This window comes from Callithrix jacchus, chromosome 2 (genome assembly GCF_049354715.1).
Source record: "Callithrix jacchus isolate 240 chromosome 2, calJac240_pri, whole genome shotgun sequence".
NCBI lineage: Eukaryota > Metazoa > Chordata > Mammalia > Primates > Cebidae > Callithrix > Callithrix jacchus.
The window spans coordinates 39,945,262-39,971,076 of record NC_133503.1 but is presented as its reverse complement, the minus strand read 5'-3'; the positions used below and the strand labels follow the sequence as shown (position 1 = coordinate 39,971,076).

The window sequence follows — 25,815 nt, the reverse complement described above, 5'->3', positions numbered from 1 at the left end:
TATGCTAGCAAAAATCTTTAATGAAAACTATTGACTGGGTGTGGTGGATCACGCCTGTAATCCCAGCATTTTTGGAGGCTGAGGTCAGTGGATTGTTTGAGCCAGGAGTTCAAGACCAGCCTGGGCAACATGGCAAAACTGTGTCTCTACAAGAAATATAAGTTAGCCAGGTAGGCTGGACGGGGTGGCTGACACCTGTAATCCCAGCACTTTGGGAGGCTGAGGCAGGTGGATAACCTGAAGTGAGGAGTTTGAGACCAACCTGACCGACATGGTGAAACCCTGTCTCTACTAAAAATTCAAAAAGTAGCTGAGCATGGTGGTAGGTGCCTGTAATCCCAGCTATTTGGGACACAGGCAGGAGAATCACCTGAACCCAGGAGGCAGAGGTTACTATGAGCTGAGATCATGCCACTGCACTCCAGCCTGAGCTATAGAGTGAGACTCTGCCTCAAAAAAAAAAAAGAAAGTTAGCCAGGCATGGTGGCTCATGCCTGTAGTCTCAAGCTACCTGGGAAGCTGAGTTGGGAGGATTGCTTGAGCTCAGGAGGTTGAGGATGCAGGGAACCATGATTGAGCCATTGCACTCCAACCCGGGTGACTGACTGAGTGAGACCCTGTCTCCAAAAAAAAAAAAACACCTCAGAAACAGATTCTATTGATTTATTTACAGTGTTTGAGTACATTGCTTTGTATAGTTTGCTTAGATATTGTTGTAGGTATTACAATATATGTATATAACCTGTCCCAGTCTAATATATAACCTATCCAGTGTTTTACCAAGTTGAGTGAAGTGTGGAAACTTTTTTTCCATGTAGGTCTCTTTGTCCTCCTCACTTTTTAAATATAACTGTCTTAATATTTCCTCTAAATGAAGCTACTCCATTTTAGTGGAACTGGAAGTGTATATACTTGTCTTTTATCTGTCAACCTTACTAATTATTTCTTGTAATTCTTCCTTGAGTTGTCTTAAATTGCTATATATAGTCATATATTCCACAAAATGACATTTTTATCCCTTCCTTTCTTATGTCTATACCTTTTATTTTTCTCACTACAAGCAGAAAAAAATTGAGTATGGTTTTCTGTATCTTAATGTCCATAATAAATGTATGTATATTTTTTTACTTTTCTTATATACAATGAGATATTTACATTTTTTCTCCTTCCCTGCTTCTTAGTTTTTGTGACATAATCCAGATGTGTTATGTCTCCATTTTTATCTGACCATAATTTTCATTTTTTATATGATTTTCTTTTTTTGGAGACAGGGACCTGGACCTCTCCCTGTCATCCAGGCTGGAGTGCAGTGGCACAGTCATGGCTCACTGCAGTCTCAACCTCATGGGCTCAAGTAATCCTCCTACTTTAGCCTCCTAACTAGCTGTAACTACAGGCGTGTGCCACCACGCCCAGCTAAATTTTTTTTAAATGGAGACAGTGTCTTACTATGTTGCCCAGGCTGGTCTCAAACACTGGACTCAAGTGACCCTCCCACCTCAGCCTTCTAAAGTGCTGGGATTATAGGCATGAGCCACCATGTCAGGCCTGTTTTTTAATACAATCTATCTTTACCTACTTCTTCTCTCACTTTGTGTCCTGCTCTTCCCCTCATTCCATCTACTTTTAGCCTTAGTGGTACTTTTGCTCTTCCTTCAACAACATATCCAACATGCTGTGTCTCAGGGCTTTGCATTTGTTATTGCCTCTGCCTGAAATGCTTTTGCCCCTTCCCCCTAGATATGTATGTGTCTTTCTCCCTCACTTTCTAAGAGGTCTTTACTCAAATGTCACTTTCACAGTGAGATCTTCCCTGATCATCCCTCCAAAATTGTAACCTGTCCCGCCACCCATCAAATCCACCATTCTTTTTTCTGTTTTTCTTTTCATAACACCTATGATAATACAGCATATTATTTTATCTACTAACCGGTCTAGTTTATTTCTTTTTATTAGAATGTAAGTTCCATGAAGGCAAGAATCTTTCTCTGTTTTGTTCACTTCTTTTACTTCCATTGCCCAGAATGGAGCCTGGCACATATAGGTACTCAATAAATAATTATGGAAATAATTAATCTTTGTGTATTTAGTATTTTTCTTCCTCAGATTGGGACTACTGAGCTCCAAAACAGTGAATTTTTTTTGAGACAGGGTCTCATTCTGTCACCCAGGCTAGAGTGCAGTGGCACGATCATGGCTCACTGCAGCCTCAACCTCCTGGGCTCAGGTGATTCTCCCATGTCAGCCTCCTGAGTAGCAGGGACTACAGGTGTGCACCACCATGCCTGGATAATTTTTGATTTTTTTTTTTTTTTTTTTGGTAGAGACAGCGTTTTGGAACCATGTTGGTCAGGTTAGTCTCAAACTCCTGAGCTCAAGCGATCTGCCCTCCTCAGCCTCCCAAAGTGCTAGGATTACAGGTGTGAGCCATTGTGCCCAGCCAGCAGTGGATGTGTTTTATAGTTCTTTATACCTTTGTATGTAACTTTTTAGTTTTAATTCTTATTTATTTGTACCAGGTAATACTTTTCCTATGGTTGAAAATTCAAATGGCTTAAAAGGGTTGTGTACAAAAGTATTCCTTCCACTGTCATATTCAAACACCCCATTCCTCTCCTCAGAAGCAGCTAGCTGTGTCAGGCTATTTACTCTCCTTTCAGGGATATTCCCATATAACTTCCTGAAAAGTTGATACCAAGTTATACTATAGGACAAAGTCTTTTTACAATTATATCTGTCCAGAATAGTTTCTTGTTTTGTGTTTTGTTTTTTTTTTCTATGTACTGTTCAACCCTCCTTGGATACCAGCATCAACCATTGTTTAGAGAATGTTACTATCATACAAGCCATCAAGGGAGTGCTATAATGAAACACTGTTTTGCCCATGCCCTTGAAGTTCAAAATCTAGGTGGGATGAGAAAGTATCTACACTTAATAAGTAACAGAGGTTTTAAAAAGATCAAATAAACTATGAAATGTCACAAAACATTGAATAATTCATTGTTGAAAGAGATATAGGTAACCATGAAAGTTTATCAAAGCAGAGAGTGAGTATCATTTATCAGGGAATGTTTCACAGAAAGAGAAGACTATGATGGCTTTGGATAGTCTGAAAAGAATGTAGAAGGAAAGAAGTATATTTTACCTTCTGTGTGTTCACCAACGTGTGATATTGAGCAATATGATCCTACAAGAATATATTTTTTATGCCATAGGATTTGATAGGCGTATAACAAAGCCTTTGTCTTATAGAACAGAGACTATATATATATTTATAACAGAGTTGGAAGAAATACTATAAAGAGTTATTAGGTTCAATGAGGGTTCAGAAAGCAATCATAGGCAGTTGGGAAAACAAAATTTTTTTTAGGGAAAGTCATGTTCAAAATGGAGCTTAAGGTGGGGCACAGTGGCTCATGCCTGTAATCCCAGCCCTTTGGGAGGCTGAGGCAGGCAGATGGCTTGATCCCAGGAGTTCAAGGCCAGCCTGGACAACGTGGCGAAACCCCATCCACACACAAAGAAATGCAAAAATTAGCTGGATGTGGGTGGTGCACACCTGTAGTGCTAGCTCCTTGGGAGGCTGAAGTGGGAGAATCATCTGAGCCCAGGAGGTGAAGGCTGTAGTGAGCCATGATTGTGCTATTGCTCTCTAACCTCAGTGACACCATGAAATGCTGTCTTAATAAAAAAAAGATGAAGCTTGAAAGAAGACTCAGGATTTTTAATGGGCACAAATGGAAGGATAACATGGTGGCAGGGAACTACTGCCAACCAACTGTTTTTGTGAATAAAGTTTTAGTGGCACACAGCCATGCCCATTCATATATATTATCTGTGCCTGCTTTCATGCTACAGTGTCAGAGTTGAAACATTGAGGCAGACTATATGGCCTGCAAAGCCTAAAATACTATCTGGCCCTTTACAGGAAGTTTGCTGAGCCCTGCAAGTAGATAGGATGTAAGTAAAGCATTACTAATAAATATTGAAGAAAGGAAAATGAGATATTTATTAGAATTGGGGAGGTTCAGTAATAGAAGGGTGATTGGTTGAAGAGGAGGTTAGTTTTGAAGGAATATGATAGGGAGACCATTATAATAGAGAGGAAGTGAGGGGCCATTCCAGGCTGGACAGTAGTAGTTCAGTAAGGCACAGAGGTGGCTTACTCTTAATCATGCTTTTCTAATCTTTTCCCTGCTAGCCAAGAAGGATCAAGAAGGTGGAGAAGAAAAGAAATCTGTGCAAAAGAAAAAAGTAAAAGAGTTAAAGGTGTTGGATTCAAAGACCGCCCAGAATCTCTGTGAGTATCTCTTGATCCCAACTATTTGAAATGTGAAAGAGTTCTTTTAAGAACTTTCGGTTCCCTTGAATCTGTGGTCCCCTGATGTGGAACTTTAATTTGTTGAATTCCTGCTGTATGCCAAGCATTGCACAGAGAATATTCAGTATCTTATTTAATTTCTTCAGTAGCACTGCAAGATTTTTAAGTATCCAGTTTTATGTCAAGGAAACAAGCTAAGATTTTTAGGAATTTGCGTAGTCATAAAGCTAGTAAGAAGGAGGTCTGGGATTTGAGCCTTTTTTTTTTTTCCACTCTGTTGTTGCCCATGCTTGAATGCAGTAGTGCAATCACAGCTCATTGCCACCTTGGCTTCCAGTGCTCAGCTGATTCTTCCACCCCAACCTCCCAAGTAGCTGGGACTACAGGTATGCACCACCACACCCAGCTAATTTTTTGTAGAGATGGGCTTTTGCCATGTTACTCAGGCTGGTCTCAAACTCCTGAGCTCAGGTAATTTGTCTAGCCGAGCCTCTGACTTTCTTATTTCAAAGTCTTTAGTATGTCCATTGCATTCATAGGAAGTCTGCCACAGATGGTCTAGCCACTGTACATTTTCTCTTTCCCACTTTTGCTTTTTTATGAAATAAATAGAGAAGGTGTCTTGCCATGTTGCCCAGGCTGGTCTTGAATTCCTGGCCTCAAGTGCTCTCACCTCAGCCTCCTAATATGTTGGGATTACAGATGTAAGCCACCATGCCCAGCTTTCACTTTCTGATAAGTAAAGGTACTAGCTTGGCTTCGAATAAATCTAAAATTACTTTGTAATTTAAAATTACTAAGGTAAATCTTGTACTTCTCAGAGTAGGATCTGCAACTCCAGAGAGGAGTTCTGTTCTGAACTTTCCACCTATATTCATAACTGTTTGGTAGCAAAATTTCAAGTAAGAAATTCCTCAGCAAAGTTGTTACAGGCAGTACTTATTTGATGATCAGGACAAATGTTAAATTTTTGTTAATTTCAATTATTCATCTGCCTACTTCATACTGAGTAATATAGCCTTAAATATTTATTTGACAACTATTTTAGGGTCTGCTATGTTATAGGCTCTATTAGGCACATACTAGGTATGTGTTCCAGAGACGAAAGGGTATGTTCCATAAAACCTACTCACCGTCTTGTAATACAGTTCTTGTCCGTTTTTCCAAATGAGAAAACCAAAGTCGAAATGATGTGAAGTGCCCGGATCACACAGCCAATAAGTACACATACCCATAAGTAAAGTCCGTGATATAATGAGAGCAGTAAGCTGTCACACACTCTTGACTATATAATCTTAAATTATTGTCCACAACTATTACTAAATAGTATCTGTGGTGAAGTCCTTTTATGGAGACTAAAGTAGTGTGAGTCAGTTCCTCTTCCCAAGTGTATCTGTAGGAGCATAAGTTATGAATAATTGTTGTTTTAAAAAATGATACAAGGAAAACTATGGTGTAGGACATTATGATTTCTAGTGGAATGATATTGATATGGAAAACAGAATTCAAGAAAAGAAAACAGAAAGTAGTGTAGGGTAGGATGGTCTGGAAGTGGAATTTAGTGATTCAATGATGATTAAATGTCTCGCATGTGCTAATGATACAAAGCTGAATAAGACATAGTCCCTATTTGCATGAACCGTGTGCCTGGTAAAGACAGAAAGGCAGATGATAACAGCACAGATTGATAAATGCTATGATGGAGGTTTGCTAGAATGTTTATGAGAGTACTGGGAAAGGAGGCATCTAAATCAAGTGGGGGCAGTGTTGGAAGGGCAAATCCCTGAAGATATTCTGAAGAAGGTACTACTAAAAGTGAGTTGAAAGAACAATTAAGGATTTAAGGAGTCTGGGCTTGGTGGCTCATTCCTGTAATCCCAGCACTTTGGGAAGCTGAGGTGGATGATTGACGCCAAGAGGTCAAGAACAGCCTGGGCAACAAAGCAAGGCAACAAAGCAAGACCCCTTCTCTACAAAACATAAAAAAATATTAGCTGAGCCCAGTGGCATGTGCCAGCAGTCCCAACTACTCAAGAGCTGAGGCAGAAGGATCACTTAAGCCCAGGAATTTGAGGTTGCAGTAACCTGTGATTGTGCCACTGCACTGCAGCCTGGGCAACAGAGTAAGACCCTGTCTCAGAAAAAAGAATTAAGTGAAGGCGGGAGGGTTGGCTTGTTTCAGGAGAGGGATCAGCATGTATGAGAGCATGAGATAACATTGTGCACCTCAGGAACTGCAAGTTGTCGAATACAACTGAGTATACCTATGGAAGTTAAAAAGGGAATTTTAATCGGGAAAGTGAGTGAGATTATCCTGCGTAATTTTTAGGAAGGCAGCTGTGGCAGTGATTTTGAGGCTGGATTGCTAAAGTCAGGGGACACTAGAGGCAGAGGTGAGTTATGTCAGTGGTGAGACGTGATCAGGGACTGAAACTCAGTTGATGAGAATAAGAGAGGCAGAGGATATTAAGAAGGTGGAATTAAGCTAGGTACAATGGCTCATGCCTGTAATCCCAGCACTTGGGGAGACCGAGGCAGGTGGATCAGTTGAGGTCAGGAGTTCAAGACCAGCCTGGTCAACATGGTAAAACCCTGTCTCTACTAAAAATAGAAAAATTAGCTGGACGTGATAGAGCATGCCTATAATCCCAGCTACTCATGGGGCTGAGGCAGGAGAATCACTTGAACCTGGTAGGTGGAGGTTGCAGTGAGCCAAGATTGTGCCACTGCACTCCAGCCTGGGCAACAGAGGGAGACTCTGTCTCAAAAAAAAAAAAAAAAAAAAAAAAAAGCCAGATGTGGTGGCACATGCCTATAGTAGTCCCAGCCACTTGGGAGGCTGAGGTGGGAGGAGGATTGCTTGAACCTGGGAGGTCCAGGCTGTAGTGAACTATGATTGTACTACCACACTCTAGCCTGGGCAATAGAATGAGAAAAGGTAGAATTAATGGAGTTTAGTGATTGACTTGGGATAAAGGAGAAGGTGTTTTGAAGTTTAGGTCACTCTGCAGAAAGTGGTACCGTTTACCGAAATAGGAAAATTCAGCAAGAACAGATTGTCTTTTTGGGGAGGTAGATGTGAGTGAGAGGTAGCAGGATCGTATCTTACCTGAAGTATACACTTTTTAAGAGGCTGCCGTCTTTTCATTGACTTTGTGGCAATGGAATAAATCAGTCGTGTAAATGAGAGATAATAGGCTATTTTAGATTGCTATAAAGTGAAAGAAAGAGAAATGGGTAATTTAGAGAGGAACATGGAACATAGAGTAAGATAGGAAAACCTTGTTTATGCACATATGCTGAAGGGAAAGGTGTGTGGAGCTGCCTCTTCTGTTGACACATGAGGAAAGGATGAGTACATCAGGGTATATATACTTATACACAAATCCCTATATGAGCATATGCACCAATTAGCTTACAAAAGTGTTGGCATAGTTTTCTTCCAAGCCATTCCAAGAGGCTTATCCAAGTCTTTTCTAGTCTGATTCTAACCGAGAGCCCTAGTGCTTTATTTTTAAGTAGGATAAGAGAAAGCTGAGCAAGTAATTTGACCAGTGGCTTCAATTTTTCTCAGTGAAGAGGAGCAGAGTCTTCTTGGAACAAACGGGGAGGTGGTGGGGCAGTAGGGAAAATGGGAATATGTTGGAGGACCTGCCAAGAAGGGTAAGAGAAAGTGCAATAGAGCCACATGGAAGAGAATTGCTAACAGTGCTGAGGCCCCAGTTATCATTGGTGCAACTGCAAATTCATAGACTCCAGTCTATATCAGCCCAGCTGTCAGAGTAGGGAAATGAAATGGCTAGACTGACCAGGGACTGGAAGGTGAAGGAAGCAAAAGAACGGTAATAGTGGTAGTAGTAGTAATACTAATGGGAATCTTAGTAGAGAGCAAATGAAGTGATGGTATAGAGGGTCCTGATGAAATAGGAAAGGCAGAGTACAACTGATGTATTCACAGAAAACAGAACAGTCAGGAGAGTGGAAAGAGACGTCCTAATAGGGTTGAAGAGTAAAGCGAGAGATTAGAAAGGGAGAGCTGAGGGCTGGGCACAGTGGCTCGTGCCTGTAATCCCAGCACTTTTGGGAGGCCAAGACAGGTGGATCTCTTGAGGTCAGGAGTTCGAGACCAGCCTGGCCAACAGGGTGAAATCCCATCTCTACTAAAAATACAAAAAGTAGCCAGGCATGGTGGCACACACCTGTAATCCCAGCTACTTGGGAGGCTGAGGCAGGAGAATCACTTGAACTTGGGAGGTGGAGGTTGCAGTGAGCCAATATCATGCCACTGCTCTCCAACCTGGATGACACGAGACTGTCTCAAAAGAAAAAGGGTGGGGCAGGGGGAGCTGAAAAAATAGGAAGTGTTTATTAGGGGATAGGATATGGCAGTTTAAGGTCAAGGCAGCTTTGAGGGTCAAGTCCTGAGACTGGGGAACTAAAGTAGAGTGGGGTGAAAGTCTTTGATGTATGTCGACTTTTTGAGGTGGATCTCACTTGTTGCTCAGGCTGGTGTGCAGTGATGCAATCACAGCTCACTGCAACCTTGACCTCCTGGGCTCAGGTAATCCTCCCATGTCAGCCTGCCTAACAGCTGGGACTACAGGTGCACATTACCATGCCTGGCTAGTTTTTGTATTTTTTTTTTGTAGAGATGGAGTTTCACCATGTTGCCTAGGCTAGTCTCAAACTCCAGAGCTCAAGTGATCCAGCCAACTTGGCCTCCCAAAGTGCTAGGATTATGGGCATGAACCACTGTGCCTGGTCTAAAGGAGCCCTGTTAGGAAGATTATCCAGCATAGGTTTGCAGGATGGGTTGGAAACGGGAACAGACCGAGAAGAACATGTCTTACTATTTCATTTTCTGGCAGCAATCTTTTTGGGTTCCTTCCGCATGGCCTATCAAGAGATTAAGAATGTCATCCTGGAGGTGAATGAGGCTGTTCTGACTGAGTCTATGATCCAGGTAAGGAGCAAGGTGGTTCTGCTGGAGCGGGTTCTTCTGTGTAGCTGTGCACTGGCCTCATCTCTGTGGAGATGAAGAGGATCCTCCTCTAGCATTGCTCACTTATCAATGCTGTCTTTTAGAAACTGCCTTTTCTCTGGTGGTCAGGCTATTTCTGGCATATTTTGCAAAAGTCCTACCATTTCAGTGCTGCCTCTCCTCTCCCACCATGTTTCCTTTGTAATGGTCCTCGGGCAGTGTGTGGGACTGACAACAGAGTAAAAATTTTGTTTAGCGTTGAGTTGTTAGCAAATCCCTCTCCAACTGAGATGTCTCTTCTCTCTTTCAGAACCTCATTAAGCAAATGCCAGAGCCAGAGCAATTAAAAATGCTTTCTGAACTGAAGGATGAATATGATGACCTGGCTGAGTCAGAGCAGTTTGGTGTAGTGGTGAGTGAGGCCCTTCTCTGCCTCCCGTATTTCCCTCCCCTCTAGAGAGCAGCCTGGGCATTTGCTCCTTGCCTCTTGCCTGTTTTTGAACCTGTCTTAGTCTCTCTCTTCTCCCTGCTCTGGAGCTCTGATCCTCCCATAGGAAGCTCAAGCCTGTATCTTTTTCTTACTTCTCTGTGTTTTGACTGTAATGGAACTGCTTGTATTCTCTACTAGATGGGCACTGTGCCCCGACTGCGGCCTCGCCTCAATGCCATTCTCTTCAAGCTACAATTCAGCGAGCAAGTGGAGAACATCAAGCCAGAGATTGTGTCTGTCACTGCTGCATGTGAGGAGTTACGCAAGAGTGAGAGCTTTTCCAGTCTCCTCGAGATTACCTTGCTTGTTGGAAACTATATGAATGCTGGCTCCAGAAATGCTGGAGCTTTTGGCTTCAATATCAGCTTCCTCTGTAAGGTGAGCTAGAGTAGGACAACACAAAGGAGGCTACAGCCTCCAGGAGTTCAGTGTTGGCAGGAGGCCATCTTAGACATGTCAGGATTTAACAGTTTCTCCTCTTGCTCTAAGCTTCGAGACACCAAGTCCACAGATCAGAAGATGACGTTGTTACACTTCTTGGCTGAGTTGTGTGAGAATGACTATCCTGATGTCCTCAAGTTTCCAGACGAACTTGCCCATGTGGAGAAAGCCAGCCGAGGTGGGGCAGTTGGGGATGAAGTTAGAAGGTGGTTCTAAGCCCAAAAATCTTTGCATGGGGAGGGAAATAAGACACAGTCTAGATTTTAGAGCATTTTCAGTTCAGACTATTTCAAGTGGTTATGGGATAGGATTTAGGCATGGTGCCTAAGCCACAAGGCAGGAGTATAGGGCTGAGGAGACATCTTTATGTGTAGAAATGGGAAGCACACTTTCTCTTCCTAGGGGAACACCAAACACCAAAGCACAGCTAGAAGAGCAGGTGTTTTTAGTCTAGGTTAACAGTTCTCCTCTTTAAGAAAACAGACTAGATTAACAAAAATTAGACCTCACTGTCCTGGAACTAGACAAAGAAAAAGCAGCATTCATTGGAAATCAGAACAGATTTCTGCCCTGCCTCTATATTTCTATGTAAATCTCCTCCCTCCCAAACCCCGTTCTGTAAAATAAATCAGACCAAGATCTCAGGGGGTTTCATAGATTTGTGTTAAATTAAATGAAACCTCTCTTCTGTTCCTAGTTCTGCATACCTTGTGAAGGCTGGAGGTTCAATGATCAGATAATTTATAGTCTCACTGGAAAGGTGAAAACTTATGTGATACAACTAAAGTACATAGGAATTAAAATTAAGTTCCTAAATGTGTGTATAGACTGAAGCTGTGCTCCAAAGGGTGAAACTAAGGGGTATTGAGGGTGGAATTATTAGTAAGCTCTTGCTCTCTGCTTTTGTGGTTGTTTTTTTTTTTTTTGTTGTTGTTGTTTTTTAAGTCTCTGCTGAAAACTTGCAAAAGAACCTAGATCAGATGAAGAAACAGATTTCTGATGTCGAACGTGATGTTCAGAATTTCCCAGCTGCCACAGATGAAAAAGACAAGTTTGTTGAAAAAATGACCATATCCTCTCTTGAAAGGAGGGAGTTATTCCCTAGGAAAGGAAGAAAACTTCCTGTAATGGGGAGAAAACAGGATAGATAGGGCAATATACAACTTTTTCTCTCTTAAAAAACTCTTTTTCATTAAATACATAGTATTTTGGATTTGTAAGTATTTTGAAACAGGCTTTCACTGTGCCATCCAGGCTAGAGTGCAGTGGTGCCATCATGGCTTACTGCATCCTTGACCTCCCAGGCTCAAACGATCCTTCCCCCACCAGCCTCCTTGGCAGCTGGGACTACAGGCATGTGCCACCAGGCCCAGTTCAACTTTTTTTTTACATTTTTTTCTTTAGAGATGGGGTCTCACTTTTGTTGTCCAGGCTGTATAGTTCTTAGAGCATTCCATTATTGTGGAGTGGAAGCAAACCATGCAGATCAACTGAAAGTCTCCCCGATTCCCCTGCCTATACCTCATCTCTGCTGCACACAGTGCCTCCCTCTCCTTCCCTCCCCAAAGGTAACCGCCACCACTGGACTTCATTCTGATTTGTACCTCATACATTTATTTTCAACAAAAACTGCATTGTATTGCTTTTTGCACATAATACATCTTGGCCATGTTTCCGTAGTAGTAGTATTTATAGAACCCTTTTAAACTGCAGCCTTCTGTTTTATAGGTGTACCACAGTTCATGGTTTACTATTCCCCTAGGGTACCTACCTGGCTTTGTTTTTTGCTGTTATAAACAGTGCTATATTGAACATCCCCATGCATGCCAGTACTCATCTTTGAGTAATTCCTTGGGCTAGAGAAGTGGGTCTGCTTCTTGGTCTTGGTCCTTTACTCCTTGTCTGCACAGCTTTGTGAAGGATGCCCAGGAACAGTATAACAAGCTGCGGATGATGCATTCTAACATGGAGAGCCTCTATAAGGAGCTGGGCGAGTACTTCCTCTTTGACCCAAAGAAGTTATCTATTGAAGAATTTTTCATGGATCTTCACAATTTTCGTAATATGTTTTTGGTGAGCAAGGGACACTTGCTGACTGAATCTTTGGTGGGCATTTCTCACTGTCCACTGGGTTCCTGTTAGCTGTTGGTAGGTGTACAATGCCCATGTGTTCCTTCCTCCCCTTCCCTGCCCCAGCAAGCAATCAAGGAGAACCAGAAGCGGCGGGAGACAGAAGAAAAGATGAAGCGAGCAAAACTAGCCAAGGAGAAAGCAGAGAAGGAGCGGCTAGAGAAGCAGCAGAAGAGAGAGCAGCTCATAGACATGAATGCAGGTGAGGAGTGAAGAAGGGTTGATGGGTTGAGACAGGAACATTTGGAAGACTTCTCTGCCTAGAGTCTAGAGGCCAGAGAGAATAGCTCATGCCCGAACTCACCTCCTGGCAAATGATTTTTGACCATCTTCTACCTCCAAGATCCTGATGCTGGACTTTAACCCAATTCAGATATACACATTCCAACTTGCCCTGCTAAAATCCTTCTCTCTCCTTTGCTGGCTCTTGCATTCTGTCTCATCTCTCCTGTGATTTTAGTATTGCTGTGATACATACTCTTTTCCTTCTGCCTGTCCCAAGTTAGCTCTGGCCTGTTTTCATTCCCTCCACTAAATCTTTTGGGTTTCTTTCTCTAAAATATTTTCCTGACACGCCTCCTATCTTTTAATTATGGTGTGTTTCTGCTATGGCACAAAGTACTATGTCCCTAGTACCTTACTCCAGTTGTATACACAATTAGATTGTAAATGGATTGAACTTTTGGAGGGGGATGGGGAGCCGGCTACCCTCTTCTCTTTCTTCAGCAGAATCTCTATTTCACTACTAGAGCATGTCTTTGTTGAAACATATGGTTTCAATTACTGGCCCTCTATTTCCTGTCTCTGCTTCTTTCCTGCTGCCGATTCCCTACCCCTTCGCCCCCACTACTCTCTCTGTGGGCAGCGGAAATACAGCATATGCTGCTCACACAGCACTGAACTGATGCCACCCTCCTCCGAACCTGAGGGGCCACGAGTCTTCTGCAAATGGTGTTCACAGAGCTGCTGAGTTTGTTAGGAATCAGTATTTTACAAAGCAGAGGCACAAGGGCTGCTCTGGTACCTCTTGCTACCAGGAAGTTTTCTTTATATTTTTCTGGAAAGCAGTATCCTTGTCCTTATCCCAGTTGTAAGCCACAACTTTGTAATGCTATTAAAGCTTATACCAGATATTTTTCACCTTCTCCTGGGACTCCAGCATTTGTACCCGGGTACTGGCTAGGCTTTAATGGGGGAAGGTGGAATCCTGTTGACATGTGCAATGAAGGCTGCACCCGGCCAACAGGTGGCGTAATGGACCGTGCCGAGTTTACAGTACCCAGGTCAAGAAAATGAAGGTAGAATGTAGGTCAAATGCAATGGTGATGCTCAGCCAGCAAGTGGCGCTGGGAGCAGTGAGCCCCAGCCTTGAAGCTGGCAGCCTATCAGCTTTTTGGGATTTCACAGTTTCAGATTTCACTATCCTAAGCTGTTGCCATGGAAACTGAGCCAGGCTAGAAGAAGGATTCTACATTAACTCTTTGTATTCCAGCCAGGCTGCTCCTCTTAGATGCAGAGGACTTAGACATTCAGGAAGACATAGCCACAGGAGGCAGTACTTCGAGAAAGTGCCCTCTTGATCATTGGTCTTTCCTCAGCCCTGCTCTGAAGCCTAACCAGTCTTCATAACTGGTCTTGGAGTTGGACAGTTCTGTAATTCTGTTGCTAGATACTTTTCTGCAATTAGGGATGGGGTGGGGAGGATGGCATTGCAGAAAAATATTCCAAGGTTTGCACTGGATAATAGGCAATAAGATCTTTTGTTTTAACCATTTGTAAGCAGGTACAAGGAAACATGGGCTTGTGAGACTTAAGGTTAAGTTTTCTTTGTCTCTTCTTAGCTGCCAGCTGCTATGCAAGAAGGGAAACAAAGCAATAGCAATGCATTTAGTGTGAGGCTTGATGTTTGCCATGCTGCTCTGGCTGAAGAGTTCACATCTCCATCTTGTTCTTTATAACAGAGGGCGATGAGACAGGTGTAATGGACAGTCTTCTAGAAGCCCTGCAGTCAGGGGCAGCATTCCGACGGAAGAGAGGACCCCGTCAAGGTAAGTAAGCACATGGAGCTCATCCTGGGTGTCAAAGGGGGTGAGGCCTCTCTACTCCTGCCAGAAGTTTAGGAGTTTCTAAACTGCTTCACAGAAGATGATTAGAGCATCACTATTAGTCTCTGATCTGGAGCGGATTATCTAGTCCTCTTCCTCCCATGTTCAGAGTAGTGAGTTAGAAAACTGGGGTTTGAGGGACTGACAATAAATCAGTTACATTGGATTATGGCGTATTTCCCCCCACTTTTGAAGCAGATATTTGGAACAAGGGAACTGTGCTGCAGGACACAGGGATTTGAGTGGGCATTTGTGTGTATGAGCAAAAGTTGATCTAAATACAAAATGTATGTTAGGTATAGGTTGAAATTCAAAGACAAAATAAGTCAGAGTCCTTACTCTGCGCTTCACAAGCAGAAGACGTACATAGAGAAAATTAATAATAGAAAGTATAAAATTTCGTAGGGAGGTTAGGCATCATTGTTCCCAGGTAGAAAAATATAGAGGAGCATCTCACTGAAGGATTATGCTGTGTCTGAAAACTCCCTTTTTTCTTGAGTGCAGTTCTTCTGTTGCCTTTGCCTTCCCCCCTTCACTGTCCTGCAACCTCCTTTCACACGCTTTGGAAGATCTAAGTGGATTACACTGAGCTAGAGATTCTAAAAAGAATTATGGAGCTAGGACAGATGATCCAGGCATTAGTATGGGGAAAGATTAATGAATGAGTTTTCCTTGAGGGCAGCCAAGAGACTAGTTCAAAAGAAGGTGTAGCCAAGGCTGCCCCTCATGTGGAGTTGGCCTGCATCCTTATGTCTAGTGAAGGTCTTTTGGGGCTAGGAGTGGTGGCTTCTTTCCTAATTTGAAGAGTGGGAATTACAAAAAAGGCAGCATTGGCCGGGCACGGTGACCCAAGCCTGTAATCCCAGCACTTTGGGAGGCCGAGGCGGGTGGATCGATCACGAGGTCGAGAGATCGAGACCCACCTGGTCAACATGGTGAAACCCCGTCTCTACTAAAATACAAAAAAAAAAAAATTAGCTGGGCATGGTGGTGCGTGCCTGTAATCCCAGCTACTCAAGAGGCTGAGGCAGGAGAATTGCCTGAACCCAGGAGGCAGAGGTTGCGGTGAGCCGAGATCGCACCATTGCACTCCAGCCTGGGTAACAAGAGCGAAACTCCGTCTCAAAAAAAAAAAAAAAAAGGCAGCATTAAAGGTTTCTACTTCAGAGGGACTTAAATCTATGTTCCCTATTTCCTGGCTGTTGCACTATATAGGCCCATTTGATAGTGAGTTTTACTTTGAGATTATTGTAAAGAGAGGGAGTTATAGAGCTTGCTTTGGCCAGTGCTTAGCTATTAACTCAGTGGTATCTGTAGGGTGTGTAGTACCTGCCACAGCCTGGAAAGGGGGAACTTAGAGCATGTCAGCCTATATAAAGTCAGTATCCTGGCCCAACTGTTTTGATCAATGTGAGTTTCATTTGTAATGGCTGACTGCCCATTTCTACCTATACTCTGAATAACCAGAGTGATACTCCCTTCTGAAGGTTCTCCTGTAGGACTTCAGAACCTTCCCCAAACTGAAAGCTTGCAAGTCAAAATTCTTATCCATTTTCTGGCATTCTCTGAGTACAGGCTTTATAAAGGGAAGAGAAGTAGATATAAGAGCTGAGTACTCTCTGAACTAGAGCATTTAGTCTTATAGGTAGGTGTTTGCAAGGAGAGTACAGCTAGTTGTACTATTACTCCTGTATTTAGTCTTTATAGTTCTTACAGCATTGTTTCCTACCAGCCATATAAGGTGATGTGGCCTTAACACTAAGCATTTCTAGCCTTACAAAAGTACATTGCATCTCATTGTTTTTCTTGACCCCATCAACTAAGTGCTTTTATCAGACTTTTGGTGGGGAATTCCCTTTTAAGCCTCTTCCGGTGGAACTAGAATCCCAGATGCTTCCTGTATACAGATAGCCAAACATCAGTGGATTCTCTCTGCTGGGGAAGCCCCGTTCTTCACTTCTTTCCATGTGGAAAATCAGAACTCACAGGTGGAGGAGGGAGGGATTTTGTTGGAACCTAACCTTCCAGCAGAGGACTTGAATTATGAATTAGTCAAAGTACTCTTTCCCATGCAAGAGGGAATAGGAGGAGACTTATACTGGGAGATGTTGAACTGGAAAGTAGATGAAATGACAATTACATGTCTTTTAAGTGGCTCCAGCCTATAAGCTTAACTTTCTAGGCTCTGGGTTCACTAAATACACTTGAATATATCTGCAAGAATCGCAGGGGAGACATTCATACTTGTTCAGTAACTCTTTACACCTTGGTGCATTCACATCATGTAAAGTGATGTGATGTGGCCTCATACTAACATAAACAGGAGGATAGCCATCAGAGTAGATTACAAAGAACATAGGACTAGGTAGGGATCAAAAGTCACCTCTAGTTCTGATGCTGTCTGTGTTAGCCTAAGCAAGTCACTTAATGTTTCTTGGACTCAGTTCTTCAGGTATAAAATGAGTGCTGGACTAGAATGAATGGTCTCCAGGGTCCCTTCCAGCTCTAATATTTTTTTATGCAGTGACAATACGATTAAGAGGAGAAGAGGAGAGAGAGGCTGGGCTTAGATGGCCCCATTCTCTAACTACAAAGGCCCCAGTGGCTCTAGGTTTCTCTCTGTGGCTACTGGATTTGGCTGTTCCACCCCTTGCCTGGCTGTCTCTGACTATTCCTCCTGACTGATTGCTTTGAGCCAAAAAAACAGAGGCACTGTCAAGCATATCTGCCTCACAGCCCTCATTATTTCCAGAGAGGCAGCTGTCCCTATTCAAAGACACTAGCTTTTTACCTAGAATGTAAAGGAATGTTGAAATCTTCCGGTCTCTGGAGATCTCAGGGAGTGACCAGTATACAAAGACTCATTGAGGAGTTGGAAGAGGGGAGTTACTATCAGGGTCAGTTCATTAAAAGCAACATGTAAACTGCTGTGATCTGCAGGGTGTGGGAGAACAATGGTTTGAGTGTCAAGGGGAAGAATCCATGTGATTGTATTACGGCTACTATTTCAGGCCCATGATTGAGTCAGCTTGTGGTTTTAATGACTCAACTTTATCTCCATGTCTGAATTGTGGCCTCTTGTATACAAGCCATTTGCTCGCTCACTGGGATAAAAGCCAAGGGAAAAAAGAAATTCATCTCTTTCTTCCTTTCCTTCCCTCTACCATTTCCCAGCTTCCCTATAAGCTCCATCCATCTAATAGAACCAGTGTTGAAAAGACTCTAAAGACTTCTAGTGATTAGTATCTAACCTGCTCATAGGGGAAAGGAATTAAAACCAGATAAGGTCTTGCCCAGGTCTCCATGGCTGTCTAATGACAGAGCACTGTAGCCCACTTTTGTGACTCCCAGTCCAGGGCTATTTCCACTCAGCCTGCATGACTGGAGAGGAGATGGCAGTGACCCCTCAGTTATGGGCCAGAAATATTCTTTCATACAAGGAGCATCTTGGACATGATGACATTGCTTCAGGGAGGTTCTCTGATGACCACTCGTGTTAGTCTATTTTGTGTTATAAAAGAAATATCTCAGACTGGGTAATTTATAAAGAAAAGGGGCTTATTTGGCTGACGATTCTGCAGACTGTACAGAAAGCATGGTGCCAGCATCTGATGGTGAGGCCTCAAGAAGCTTCCAATCATGGATCCACCCAAATAGGGAACAGGTGTATCGCAGGGCAGGAGAGAGAGAAAGAGATGCCAGGCTCTTTTAAACATTCAGTGCTTATATGAGCTCATTACTGCGGGGGCACCAAGCCACTTATGAGGGATGCACCCCATGCCCAAGCGCCTCCCGCTTGGCCCCACCTCCAACATTGTAGGTCACATTTCAACATGAGGTCTGGAAGGGTCATACATCCAAACCATATCACCTCCTATCTAGAGAAGGTTGCTAAGAATATTTCCTGTACCACTACTTATTCTGCTCCCACTTTTGTAAAAATAGGACAGGACGCATAATTAGGAGAGTTTGAGACAATAATGAGTGATTTAATGTGGCAATGATTGCTCCATCTGTCCTAGTTTCCTCTTCCCTAAGGAAGCTTATTAATGAGAACACTTCCTCTTTAGTAATGGTTCCTAGCCTATGTTTTATAAAGGTCTTTTTTCAAGTTACTAACCTTTTTAAAATTCAGCTGCACTTACGTTATATGGTTGATTTTGCTGGTGTTTTTATCATAGCCCACCCCTAACTTCTAGGAATCTGGCCTGAGAGCTTTCAAACCAGTATCTCAAGATTGTTCCCTTTTCCCCTACGGCCTGTGGGACTATTTTGTTGGAGTTAATTATCCTCTCTGATCGCTTCTAGTCAAAATATTTATCTGGTTCTATGGCTACTTTTCAATAGTCTTAACAAGTGAGTAAGCTGGGGGAAGGGCAGAGGTGAGTTTTTCTTCATTTTTCAACCTGCTGAGCATAATGGTGACCGAGTAGAAAGCTGGGAGACCTGTTCCAACAGGAGCTTTCTCATCCTGACAGGCCACATCATATCCTCCCTGGCGTACAGGCTTTCAAGGCTTACAAGAGAAATTTTGATCTTCTCCCTACCTACTCTCTGCTCCTGGTTCTATGAAGTTTGTAATACCTCAGAAGTTTTTTGAGCACAGAAAAGTCTAGAAACACCACTTGGTAAAGCTGGGTGTGGTGGCTCACAACTGTAATCCCAGCACTTTAGGAGGCTGAGGCAGGCGGATCACAAGGTCAGGAGTTTGAGACTAGCCTGGCCAACATGGTGAAACCCCATCTCTACTAAAAATGCAAAACTTAGCCGGACATGGTGGTACATGCCTGTAATCCCAGCTACTCAGGAGGCTGGGGCAGGAGAATCACTTGAACCCGGGACTTGGAGGTTGCAGTGAGCCAACTTCACGCCACTGCTCTCCAACCTGGTGACAGAACGAGACTGAGTCTCAAAAAAACAAAAAGAAAAAAAAGAAACACCACTTGGTTAGGTACAACTGGTATCTTCTTATTTTTGGGGAAGAAGCCACAGAAAGAAGCAGCTTAAGACCTGCCACACAGGAACTCTGCTTTCTCCTGTGTTGCTCAGGACAAGTGGCCCAGTGTGTTCCTTTTCCCAAGGTCTGGAGTCAGGAGTTATTTCAACACATGTGCACCACTAGAGTCACACACACAGAGTTGCGGTGTCTTCTCAACTGCTGGAGACTGAATTCAAAGGAATAATAAAATGATACAAAACTACTACCCTTCTGGACATGAGAAATGGGGTCTAGAGTGGGAGTACTTCAGAAGAGAGTGGGAGCATTTGCAGGAGGCCTGAGGAAGATTCTGGTGGTAAGGACAGTATGAGAAATGTATACATTTAGACCATCATAGTCACACTCACGTGGTCTTCTTTTCCTCTCTTGTCAGTACAGAGGCAGTAGTTATCTTCATAATCCAATAAGTGGTTTTGTAAAATTCCCACAGTCTTGGTCACATACCTTTGATCTATAATTAGATAAGCCCTCTGGCTGTCAATCAGGGTCTTCACTATTCTTTCTCCTCTTAGTAGACAACTTCTTGTGCCCCTGGGAAATGGAGGAGGAGGAGGAGGAGGAGGAGGAGGGGGGGGAGGGGAAGGAAGAGGAGGGAGGAGGAGGAGAAGGGGGGAGGAGGGGGAGGAAGAGGAGGGGGGAGGAGGAGGGGCGGGGGACGACCTTTAAATTGGTAACCTGTGTGCACGCTGTGTGTTCCCTGCTTTAGCGATGGGCACCCTCTCCTGGGATGAAAACAGTAGCTCTGGGTCATGACTCCGCAGGGAAAGAAGGCCTGGTTAAGACTTGGGCTTTGGTGGGGCGTAGTAGCCCCACCAAAAAAAAGTTACATGTAAATCCCAGAACTTTAGGAGGCCAAGGTGGGGGGAATGCTTGAGCCCAGGAGTTCAAAACCAGCCTGAGCAACATGGAGAGACCCCATCTCTGCAAAAAATACAAAAATAGCCAGATGTGGTGGTGCATGCTTGTAGTCCCAGCTACTCGAGAGGCTAAGGTTTGGTGGATTACTTGAGCCCAGGAGGTCAAGGCTACAGTGAGCTGTGATTGTGCTGCTGTACTCCAACCTGGGCGACAGAGTGAGATTCCATCTCAAAAAAAAAAAAAAAAGCCAGGTGCAGTGGCTTACACCTGTAATCCCAGCACTTTGGGAAGCTGAGGCAGGTTGATCACCTGAGGTCAGGAGTTTGAGACCAGTCTGGCCAACAGAGTGAAACCTGTCTTTACTAAAAACACAAAAAAATTTGCTGGGCATGGTGGTATGTGCCTGTAATCCCAGATACTTGGGAGGCTGAGGCAGGAGAATCGCTTGAGCCTGGGAGGTGGAGGTTACAGTGAGCAGAGATTGTACCATTGCACTCCAGTCTGGGCAACAGAGCGAGATTCTGTTTCAAAAAAAAAAAAAAAAAGCAGGTGGGGTAGGGGGGCTGTCTGATCCCGTTTGGCTTCTGCCTACCTAAGGCTTTCTGCTGGTCCAACGAAGGCGCTTTGTTCCAGTTGTACAGCTGCCCCAGTCTTGGTCTTCATTTATGAGTGCTCAGCTCTTTTATCTGGTCCTGCTTCTTTAAGGTTCTGGTACTGCTTTCTCCACCTCAGCTTTCCCAGATCTCCAGGAAATCTTTTTTTTTTTTTTTTTAAATTGAGATACCATTTACATGCCTAAAATTCACCATATTAAAATGTACAATTCAGGGGTTTTTACATTATGCACAAGATCATATAACCATTGCTGCTATCTAATTCCAGAACATTTTCATCATCCCCATAAGAAAAACACCATAATACCCATTAGCAGTCACTTCTGATTCTCTCCTCCCCTTGCCTCTGGCAACCAGCAATCTGTTTTCTATCTCTGGATTTGCCTGTGCTGGACATTTCATAGAAGCTGACCCATAACATATGGCCTTTCGTGTCTGGCTTCTTTCATCCCAGACAGTTCTTTGTGTATACACAGTCGCTCCTATGCTGTTCTGGGACATGGGAGGAGGAGACATCATGAGATGGCATGGTCCCAAGGAGCTGCCTTCCTGCTGCAGATACTGGGGCCATAAGCCTGGATGCCATAAATGAATATGAGAATCTTGGGGATGAAACCCAGCAGTTAGAACAGAGACTCATGGATTGATTTGCTTCTTCTTTTCCAATCTGGGATGACAGCCAGAACGTGACCATCCCGTAGCCACATGGGCTGCGATTTCTTTGTAGGGGTCCTCTCCTGGCCATCCTTGATTCCAGTTCTCCTTCCCTGACATAGCTTTTATTACTACTTCCCCCCGTCCCCCCCGCCACATATTCTGCACGCCTTGTAGGGCCCTTGGCATTTGTATCACAGCTGCTACCTTGAAAGAAGTGGGAAAGAGCTAAGGTATGTGGGCATCTGTTGTTGGAGGAACACGTGGGAGTGCGATGCCAGTACCTGGCTGCTGTTCCTCTTTGCCGGGGTCCCTCCAGCCACCTACTGAAGTCTGCCTTTTGCTAGGGACAGCCCTCCCAGGGCTGACCGAAAAGTGTTTTGGTCTAGAAGTTTCCTGGGATCTGTCAAGCAAAAATAATACTGTGTACTAAGCTCAAGCCTATTTAATTCCAACATCCCTATGAGGAGAAAAGACTTGGAGTACTTCATCTCTCCCTAAGTCACGTGGCTAACACTTCAACCCAGTTCTGTCTGTCTAGGTGTGTTCAAATTTTTGTGCTGTTTGCACAGAGAAGCAAGGGGGCGAGGCTTGCTCTCCTGTTGCACCACCCAAAAGTATATTCCACATGCTGGATCTCTGCCCCTCTTTCTTCAAAGTAAAGGCCTCTGTGAACTGGGCAAGGTAGCCACATCTGCATGGCTTACAGCTGATTATCTTCTGTAGAATTTGAAAGAAATTAGAAACGAGGCCTTCCATGTACAGAGTCTCTCATGTCTTCTCCTGCAGCCAACAGGAAGGCCGGGTGTGCAGTCACATCTCTGCTAGCTTCGGAGCTGACCAAGGACGATGCCATGACCACTGCTCCTGCCAAGGTGCCCAAGATGAATGAGGCCGTCCCCACAATCCTTGAGGAATCCATGGAGTTGGTTGGCCGTGCAAGCTAATATGAGTCTGTGACCATGGCAGCTCCTCAGTGGAGCCCCAGACTGTCCTGCCCTGCAGCATGTGCCTAAAAGCTCAAGGGGATATTCCTCTGAGGCAGCCACTCCCACCACCCTGACCCTGTCTTTCTCTCTGGCCTGCTGCTCTCTGAACATCACATACAGCTTCAGCTTGCCTAGAGGCCAGAAGGAAAGGGCAGTGTGGGGGAGGCCTGAGACCAACCCAGCCAGCCCTGGCTGTTGTATTACCAAAGCAGGGTCCGTGTTTGCTGCCTTAACCCTGTCTCCTGTCTAATATTCAGAGGGCCTCATCTCAGACAAGGCCCAGCCTGCTTTTTTTCAGCCCTGACTTTTTAATGGGCTTTCTCCCTAGGTCAATCCTGCTGGATTTGTGCTTTTCTTTTGTGGTTTCTCTGGCCCTAAGAACAGCATGGAGCTTGCAAACCTTTGGGCTAGATCCTAACTTTCATTGCTGTCGTCTCTGCTCTTCCCTCTCCTGGCTGTGGTTATTTATTATTAGTGGTGTGGCACTGGGAGATGCTCCTAAGGAAGCAGGGAGCAAATCCCACCTTTACCCCACCTTCCTGGGAAAGGCCTCCAAAACAAAGGATCAGGACCGCTTTCCCTGTTGTTTTGTGACCCAGGCTAGAGCCTTTGGGCAGGCAAGCAGGGCATAGCGACGGTGTGGGACCTGCCCCCAGCGTCTGCCATGCTTTATGCCCTTGCCTCTCTGGACCCTCTGCACCAACCCCAGGCTACTGAGCCACGCTCCCTCCTCATGCCTCCCCTGGAGCTTTGGTGCATCTCATCTGGACTATGGGTTGTGTTGTGACCATCCCAACCCCTCACCCTCTGTCTACAAGGAAATGGGAGGTAGAGCCTCCTGGCTGAGAAATTGTTTTGCAAATGGATCTATTTTTGTATGAAAAAAATTTTTTTAAAGAAAACTCTTCCTTCCCCCTTTCCCTTCCATAATGTAAGAAGCTTTGGTGGCAGGTTCCAGAGTTCCTGGGATTTTTCCTCACAGGCCCAATCCTGAATGTGCCCCTGGATCTTCTGGACCCTTGAGGCCAAGGCAGATCTTCTCTCCCAGAGAATCTGGGGCAGAAGGAGCTTCCCCTTCTCTGGTTGAGCTGGATCAGGCCTAAGAGTAGCGGGAGCTCTAAGACCAGAGTTTTTATCAATGTATAAATGTATCAAGCCAAATGTGCAGATGCTAACTGAACGTTCTGGGGAAGTGGGCACCAGGAGTGCCTTTGTACACTGCACCCCAGCTCTCTTCTAAAAGAGAAGTGGGTGGGCACACTGAACTGTTTGGTGGCTCCAACATAGGAAGCTCCAATTCTCTGGCGTAGGGTGACAGTTTTGCCCTCCTTGTGCTCCTCTCAGCTTTCCATCCCTAGCTAGGAAGAAAATGGCACTCTTGGGCTTGGCCTAGAATTAGAGTTGTTAGGGCCAGAGGAAGCTTAGGAAACATGACGGTAACTACAGTGAGGCCTTACTGCCAGGAGCGCTTGTGTATAAAGGGGCAACGGCAGCTCCTTTGGGCTATTCCTGGGAAGACTCTGATGCAGGGCATCTGTTGCTCCCCTGGGTCACCTCCTTCTCCCTGCTCGCTGACATCTGGGGCTTTGACCCTTTCTTTTTTAATCTACTTTTGCTAAGATGCATTTAATAAAAAACATAAAAAGTGAAAAAAAGAGGGGTGGGGGACAAAATGCAAGTTTATTTCCCTTGCCTCTTAGGGTTCTGGATGTCATCACCTCCAGTTTGTTGGTTTTGTTTCCAACTGTTAATAAAGCATTGAAACAGCACTGCCTTACAGCTTCCTGTGTGAATTTCTGAGCTGTTTTCTTTTCTCTCTAGTCCAGGCTCCTCTAGTCTTTCCTGCCTCAAATCCCTGTTTGACCTGACAAATCACTATGCAGAAGCTAAAGGTGCCAGACACTTCGCTTGTGCACAGGGCTATAGATGATGAATACATGGTGGCTTCTGCCCCACCGGAGCTCACCTCAGGGCCGTTTGCCCACAGTAGAGGAGTAGGCACCTGGTTCAGCTCCCTGACTCTTCGACATTCCTGCTGCTTGGCTTGGAGCCCTTTTTTGGAACTCAGTTTTAACCCTTCATACCCCCAGATATCATACAAGGTTTCCTGGCAGTACCTGTGTCTCACTTAGGAAAGCATCTGACTCCCATTTTCCTGTCTCCTCTGCTCTGTTGGTGGCCACAGACCACGTTCCAGACTAGAGGGGCTAACCCTGGAGTGGAAACCTGAATCTGTCCAGCAGAGGTTGGGAGCCTGAGGTCATGCTCCAGATGACTTGCCACTTGGAGCCATACTTGTCTGAGTGCCTTGTGACCTACACATAAAGCCTGACCAGCAATGAGCAGGCCCAGGATAGACAGGGAGGGGCCGGGAGAGGACCACAAACCCAGTCAGACAGGCTCTGGAACTGGAAATAAAAGCCTTTTAAATAGCCCTGTACTAGGCAGCTGCTTCCCCAGTATGGCCTGAGGTGTGGGGATGGGCTGCCTGCCGCCTCCCTCCTGTCCCCCTGAGGCCACGCGTTTCTGGTTCAGAGCTTTATAGGCACACATACCAATTAGGGGACCAGCCACAGCTGCTCACGCGCTCTGCCAGTCTGCTGGCCGTGCCTGGAATAGAACCCAGGCGCCCGGCACCGCGCCCCTCCTCCGCCTGGCTTTGAGAAACAAAACCCTGCTTCCATCTCAGCAACCGCGCACACCACCCTTCCTCCCACGCTAGAAAGTCGCCCCCAGATTCTTAAGTTGGAAGGTTTGGTTTCCATGACAACAGATTTGAGCTGGCAGATTGGGTGACCTGGCTCTGGGAGGCTCCGCGGCGCAGAGGAAGTCGCATACCCTCGCTGACCGGCCAGATAACCCCAGTAGCTCTGTCTTTGCTTTCTTCGGTCCTTCCGGGTAATCCCCCCCGTTTAAGTCCCCCCTCCACCCCCAGCTGCAGCAACCTCGGAATCCCACAGTGCTTCGAAGAGGCAGGAGGAGGGGTCGGGGAGATGGGAGGGCAGGCGAGTGAGTGGAAAAGCACTGAGAGGAAGGAGGGGAGCTGAGTCTGCCGGCGATCCCAGTCCTGCACGTCCTTTCAGACCCTTTGACCCCCGCAAGAAAAGGATGAGCCCTCAGATTTCTTAAGCTTCGCTGCGGAGAGGTCAGGGGGGAGGCGAAGTCCAGATGGGGAAACTGAGGCTCGAGTTTCAGACTTGGCTTTCGAAGAATCGCCTCCCGCATTCCCTCCC

The 25,815-nt window shown here is 44.9% G+C and overlaps 1 protein-coding gene across 1 annotated transcript; it reads left to right on the top strand.

Moving 5' to 3' along the window:
* The first annotated feature begins 4,199 nt into the window (after positions 1-4,199).
* LOC144576574 (protein diaphanous homolog 1) lies at positions 4,200-24,351 on the top strand. Its single transcript, XM_078361691.1, has 10 exons — positions 4,200-4,300; positions 9,190-9,284; positions 9,613-9,714; positions 9,931-10,170; positions 10,282-10,411; positions 11,179-11,304; positions 12,143-12,306; positions 12,430-12,565; positions 14,325-14,411; positions 22,383-24,351. The coding sequence occupies exons 2-10, from the start codon at positions 9,213-9,215 to the stop codon at positions 22,538-22,540; spliced, it is 1,215 nt and encodes a 404-aa protein (XP_078217817.1). The 5' UTR covers positions 4,200-4,300; positions 9,190-9,212; the 3' UTR covers positions 22,541-24,351.
* The last annotated feature ends 1,464 nt before the right edge of the window (positions 24,352-25,815 follow it).